Source organism: Cynara cardunculus (genome assembly GCF_001531365.2).
Source record: "Cynara cardunculus var. scolymus isolate 2C chromosome LG 2, CcrdV1, whole genome shotgun sequence".
NCBI classification, from domain to species: domain Eukaryota; kingdom Viridiplantae; phylum Streptophyta; class Magnoliopsida; order Asterales; family Asteraceae; genus Cynara; species Cynara cardunculus.
Window position 1 is genome coordinate 2,300,973 of NC_037529.1, and position 6,982 is coordinate 2,307,954.

At 35.2% G+C, this 6,982-nt stretch overlaps 1 protein-coding gene across 1 annotated transcript; it reads left to right on the plus strand.

The window, feature by feature from the left end:
• Nucleotides 1–1,756: 1,756 nt before the first annotated feature.
• Nucleotides 1,757–5,899, plus strand: LOC112504305 (cysteine-rich repeat secretory protein 11-like). The gene is made up of 3 exons (XM_025108244.1): nt 1,757–2,495; nt 3,815–4,015; nt 5,581–5,899. Exons 1-3 carry the CDS (start codon nt 1,757–1,759, stop codon nt 5,586–5,588), a joined length of 948 nt encoding a protein of 315 aa, XP_024964012.1. The 3' UTR covers nt 5,589–5,899.
• Nucleotides 5,900–6,982: the final 1,083 nt, after the last annotated feature.

The following is a 6,982-nucleotide window of genomic DNA, read 5'->3' on the forward strand; positions in this document are numbered from 1 at the left end:
AAATAAACCGTATAAAAATAATATTTTTATGACACTAAAATGAAATTTTAATAAACATAAAATACAATAAATAAAATTTAAAGAGTGAATAAAATGAGATCTATTTGATGTTTTAAAATATAATTTAAGTTTTTTTAAGATTATATTGGTAAATATATGGGTGTAAATGCTACGAGACAACTTGCAAGCTACTCGAGATCGACTCGGTCAAACCTTGTTCCATGAGGTAGGGGTGGAACAAATTTGTTCCACTATGTTTTTGTCTGTTTCACATAAAAGTCATGTCAAACATGGGACGGGGATCTCTGTCTTAGTTTGTCATGTCCAGTGTACCAAACGCACCCTTATGGATTTGGGCTCGATGGTGTACATTTTGTTTTGTATTGGGTCCCTTGTCTTAAATTTGTTACTTGTGGTGCAGTTGACTCGTGGGCGTTTGGTTCTTTTTATCTTTCTCTCTTGTTTTCTCTCCAAAAATTAAAAATCTTTTTAACGCAATCACTAAAAACTATATTGTGTCTCTATTTCTCCTTCTTCTCCATACGCATCTCTCACATCCTCCCACCACACTGATGACGTCCGATAGCCATCTCTGGCAGCTTCCATTTCTATAGTTTCCAAATCTGTGTTTGATGTCTTCACAGTTTTTGTTTCTATTCCACAACTAATGTGTTTACAATCGTTCAAGGATGTGAATTTGTTTAACATATATATGTTTTACTGGTCAAACGATAATTGTAGGCGATCTATCGTCGAATCTTCAAACCCGACATCTATGGATTATAAATATCCTCATCAGGCATGGAGTTGATAAGAGTCGAGCTTTTTCATCACTGTACAACTAATCAAAGCTTAAAAGGTATTACTATTACATCCAATTGAGGATTCATTGTCGATGAACCCTGTAAATTTGATCGCACATTCACGTAACTACAGTCTATCATCTCATACATCTTCACGGTTTTGATTTGAATGTGAAATATCTTGTATATTTATCTCTTCTTTTTTTTGTGTTGGCAGCTCGTATTATAGAAAGTCACTAATAGTAAACGCATGTGGAGGAGAAGGATGGTCTTAAACAAATATTACGTGAAAAAACCAAGAGCGGTTAATCTATAGCAGGTAGATTATGCGTTTTTAGTATTACCGGATACATTATGAAGATAAATCGTCAAGTATTACCGCCACAACCACTTGGTAGGGTTGCAGGGGAGTAAAAATAGGGGGTAGGGAATGTGGTGTGGGAGGGAAGAGGGAAACTAGATATGGTGGTTGTGGGGAGGCCGATAGGGGAGAAGACGATGCAACAGTAGGGGATAAGATTTGTTTTAATAACTTAAACAAATATACAAATAATTGGTTGAAATAGTGGATAACTGGATCAAAATATTGAATGAATCCAACTATAACCAATGGTAATACCGAATGGATGAAACCGATCTGATCCAATTATCGATTGGACTTGATCGGATGTTCAATGTTATTTGAATTAGATCAGATGACAAAATTGAACATCTAGTGGATGATCGGATCAGATCCATCTGAATTCGTTGAATTTCAACCGATGAACACCCCAGATGAAAAGACAAAATTTAAACTTAAAGAACCAAAATTGTATTTATCTCTAAATATAGGGACTAAATGTGTAATTCACTCAAATCCCCACCAATTATCATGACCTTCTCTATCTCTCTCATCACCTTCTTCCAACAAAACCCGTTGCAGAGGTGGTTTCATCTTTAAAACACACACAAAAATGGCTTCACCGGCAAATCATTTCATACTAATCCTTCTCCTCCACACCCTCCGCCGTTCTCTTCCTTTATCCGCCGCCGCTCCCTCCGGTCTCATAAACTTAATCTACAAAGGTTGCGCAAACCAAAATTTCCAAAACTCAGATGCATCAGAAAACCTCAAATCCCTCTACACCACCCTCCTTTCTCAATCATCCACCACAAATTTCTACAAAACAATCTCCGATGAAAACGACCAGTCAACTACCACCATCGCTGGCCTCTACCAGTGCCGCGGCGATCTATCCAACAGTGATTGCAACACCTGCGTGAAAAAACTACCGGAAACCATCGCTAAAGTCTGCAACAGAGCCACCATTGCCGCCCGTGTCCAGCTCGGCGGGTGTTACCTGAGATACGAGGTTCTCGGGTTCCCGCAGGTTCCGGCGACGGAGCTTCTGTACAAACAGTGTAGTTCGCGGCGGGCCAGTGGGTCTGGGTTTGACGAGAGACTTGCGTCGGCGTTATCGTTGATTCCGAAGGGGGTTGCTAACGGGAAGGGGTATTACGCCGGTGGATATCAGTCGGTTTATGTGCTGGGGCAGTGTGAAGGTGATCTCGGAGGTGGAGAGTGTGTTAACTGTGTGAAAAGTGCGGTAGGGATCGGAAAAAGTGAGTGTCAAACCTCCATTTCCGGCCACATTTATCTTCAACAGTGTTATATTAGCTACACATATTATCCCGACGGAGTCCCCGGCGCCGGTAACGTCTACCCATTTCTTCTCATTGTTTATTTTAAACTAAGTTATTTTTTACTATAAAATTCATTATCAATCTATTACACTTACAATTGTTTAACCTTTTCAAAAACTCCTTATTACCAGTTTAACATTAATATAAGTCATTTATCCAAACATTCAAAAGTGCTTATTACCGATGTCATACCGGAATAAATCAATAAGTTGTTTTTATAAACAATGTCAAACACTCCTGAATAGACAAAGCTTGCCGGAGATTTCACTTTTTTAACCATTTTCTAACTCAAAATTCATTTTTAGCCTAGGGGAGTAAATTAGTCGAACTTTTAACGACTACTCGAGCTCTTTTATTTCGAGTTCAAGCTTAATAATTATCGAGCTCGAGTTGATCTCGGTCACATATAAAATAGAAGTCATTTAACTTAACGAGTCAAGCTTTATAAAACCTATGTTTGACTCGGATCATTCGAAAGTTTGATTAAATTTTTCAAGTCGAGACGAGCCATTCGAACATATACTTTTTCAAGTTAGTCATACTCGTATGTTCATAAATAATATAATAAAAATAGAAAAATTATCAACCTCGAGCATATAATCGAGTTAATCGATTGCGAGTATGAGCCCATAAATGACCATCGAGTTCGATAACTCAATATTCGAGCTCGAGCTCTATATGGAAAAAGTTATTTGAGTTTTTCTGGCAGAGCTCGAATAACCTTTTACTCTACTCGACTCGTTTATAGCCCTATATCCTTACATGGAAAGCGTTACGTTGTGCTCAAAGGATTCCAATATACCAGATTACAGCGAAATCCTTACACACACATATAGGGTATATTTCAAATGCAACTATGTCTATTTGTACAACAATGCAACCCAATCAATTGAGATATTTATGAAAATGATGAGAGTTCATTTATTATGATTTAAATATTTATGAAAGATGATTAAAGTTAATTAATTATGATTAATACTTTATATCAGGAAACAATCAAAACTTCTATAAAATCACATGTTAATCAAATAAAATGGACGGTTGAAATTAAATTGTATTAATTGCACAAATATCAAGAATTGTATAATAAACAACCTATATATATCTATCAATCAGGAAATGATTCTCTCAACTATTTATATAAATTTTCCTTATTTTTTGGGATCAAATGGTAACAAAAATCACCTGAGGAATAAAAAAATAAAAAGGACAACTGCGATTCATTATTATAGCAGGATTTTGTTCTAGAAACGACAAATTAAGGTACACTTTTCAGTCTACAAATGGGTCCATTTTCCGTCAGTTATAAGTTGGTGTTTCGGCGACAGATGGTGGCAGTGTGGGTGGCGTTGGTGGTGTGGAAACAGCAGCCACGGAGACAGGCGGTGGTGGTGGCGGCGGCGGCAAAAACAACACAGAGAAGACGGTGGCCATCGTTTTCGGTGGACTAGCGGGTTTGGGGCTGGTGGTTGCTTTCTTGTTGGTTCTGAAATCTGCTTTCAGAAAGAAAAAAGAACACTACTATGGAGGTTCGTGTCTCTCTCTCTCACACTCACTTTTGCATGCGTATAATAATACAACATTGTTTATAAATTTACACTTTTCATCCCTGTTTAATCAAAATAACACAAATTAGATTGTTATACGTTTTAAATTTATTCTATCAAATTCACGTTCGGTATATGAATGATGTGTATTTATGTGGTTGGTGGACATGAATGAGACATGAGACTTTGGGACAGGTGATTTTTACGGTTATCGTTTGACCGATCTAAATACAAATGAAGAATCAAATTAAACGTTTCAATTTCAAAATTCAAATCAATGTCATGAAGCCAAATTGGCTTTTGGTTTAGGTTGAACCAATAATTGGGTTTCTTATTGTTGTTGGAGTGCCACATCGATAGACACGTACTAGTGTGTGTGTGTGTGTATATATATATAAAGAGAGAGAGAGTCGGGTCTTAATGAGAACAATAATCAAATAAGATAATACGAAAAAAGGCAAATAGCATGTGATTTACGTTGAACTCACGTGTAAACTTACATATGATTACACATAAACTTGCCTAGTCGTCCACACAACTTTATGTTGACTGTGTTATGCAACTGCGTGTGATTTCAGTGTAAAATCACATATGATTTGGTTGTTCTTGTGTTTTCTTATTTTTGTCATGTTCTCGTTTAATCTTCCATATACATATATATGGGTGAGTTTCATTTAGGTGAGTTCGAGGAACCAACTATTCATGATGAATAGCATTGAATAATGAAATTTATTCATAATGGATGTAGTGATAGACGTTCATGCATAATGAAAATTATTCATAATGAATATGTAGTGATAGACGTTCATGCATAATGAAAATTATTCATAATGGATATGTAGTGATAGACGTTCGTGTTGAACGTATTGATAGATATTATTCATAATGCAAAAACATATATCTATAATAAAAATGCAGTAACTCATAAAATAATGAAAATGCATGATAATCATGATGAATAATATTCGTAATTATTCATCATGAATAGTTGGTTCCCTGGGTTCTCGATGAATTTAGGCTGAACCATTACTTGTTTTTTCTTATTGTTGTTGGAGTTCTGCATCGACTAGACACAAACCATTAATAAGGTTTTTTAGTACATAAATAAATTTTCAGATATCCTAACATGGTATCAGAAGGATGTGTCAAAATCATATAATGACTGGATTTAGACCATCAAACTTATATATATATATATATATATATATATATATATATATATATATACACACACACGTGTGTGTGTGCGCGTGCGCGCTTTTCTGCAAATAATCTTTTCAAATAAATATTACATGGTTCTACTTATTTAGGTTCACGTGAGACCAGTATGTTTTCGTGAGACCACTTTTTTGCACATAAAACTTCATAGCAAAACGTTGTGAAGGTAAAAAAAAGTCGAACCTTCACAGCATAAACACTGTGCCTTCAGAGCGTTTTGCTGTGAAGTTTCAAATGTAAAAAACGAAAACAGACTGGTCTTACATGATCCCAAGTCTGGTTGTACATATTTTAACAATTATAATGTTGCTTTTGGTGAAATAATGTAGGTTATTGAAGTTGGATTGGAGTGGCCATTGAAGAATGTAAAGGCAAAGTGAAAGATAAAGAGGGACTTGCTTTGCTTTCCATCTTTTCTTGGGGGTGGTGGGTCTATACAACAACTCAAAAAGGGTTCTTCCTTCATCTCCAAGTTACAACTTAAAACTCCTTGCTTTTTTAGGCTTTATTCAATCATCATTAGTGTTTAATTGTGTATATATAACATCCCTAAATAGCTAGTCTTATGATCCAATTACATAAACGGAAAACCTCAACGGTTGACTCCCGTACTGTCCCCCTTTTTGCATCTTGACGTTATATGTCAAAATTTGTAACATTTCGGGTTAATATAATGTGCTCATTCCCACGTTTATCGGGTAATATATAAGTACGAGGCCTGAAGTTAGAGTTGGGCTTAATGTGATTTTTTTTGGGAAGTATATAACAATCATGAAATGCAAAAAATCGTCATACTTCTTACTTATGGGTGAGGTTTAAACTGTCGACCTTCAGAAATTCTACTGATAATTTGAATGCTGTTGGAACAAACAGTGTTTTTTTGGCAAATAAAGTGTGAAGGATTTTAATATGCAAAAGGGAAGTGAAATCCTCTTTTCCTTTTGAAGTGTGGAATGGGTCCATGGGTTCAAAATTATTGGTCTTATCTTGGCAATGATGGTCTCTCAAGTGTACATTTGGAAAAGACTTGTTTCATGGTTACTTCTTTTTGGCCTCTTTTATATGTCCCCTTTTCATTGGAACACCAATTTTATGTACTTATGTATATAAGTAGAGTGGGACTCGGAGAATAATAACAAAGTAAAAGAACACGAAAACGGTCAAATCACGTGTAAAATCATATATGAATTTACACTAATGGTCAACAAAAGGGTACGCGGGGGGCATGATGTTGTGGCCAAAGTCGTGTGAAATTATATATGATATTATACATGATTTTATTGTGAAATCACATGTGATTTGACCTTTTTCTTATTCTCTTGTTTAGTTGTTGTTCTTGTATGAATATCATTCCATATATGTATGTAAGGGATCGATCCAAACGACAATCATAAATATGATGAGAACCTGATAACCAGTTATTTAATGTATGATTCGTGATGAATAGCTCTGAACGATACATTTATTTATGACAAATGATTAAATGTTGTGCCAAATGTTCATGACGAATATAAGTAATAAGAATACATGATAATAAAGAAAGCACTTGATATTCATCATGAATAGTAGTTATGATTATTCAAGATTATTCATTATGAATAACTAGAAGCGTACTCGCGCAATGCAGCGAGATACATCGTGATTTTAATATTTTATTTTATTTTTTATCTCAGTCGATGTTATAATATGGCTTTATGTGATTTTGAAATTCCTCATCAATTTTTTTATAAT

Coding starts and splice junctions, on each gene's coding strand:
- LOC112504305 (XM_025108244.1), top strand. CDS start 1,757: ATGGCTTCACCGGCAAATCATTTCATACTAATCCTTCTCCTCCACACC. Junction 2,496..3,814: donor CGACGGAGTCCCCGGCGCCG/GTAACGTCTACC, acceptor TTTCGGCGACAG/ATGGTGGCAGTGTGGGTGGC.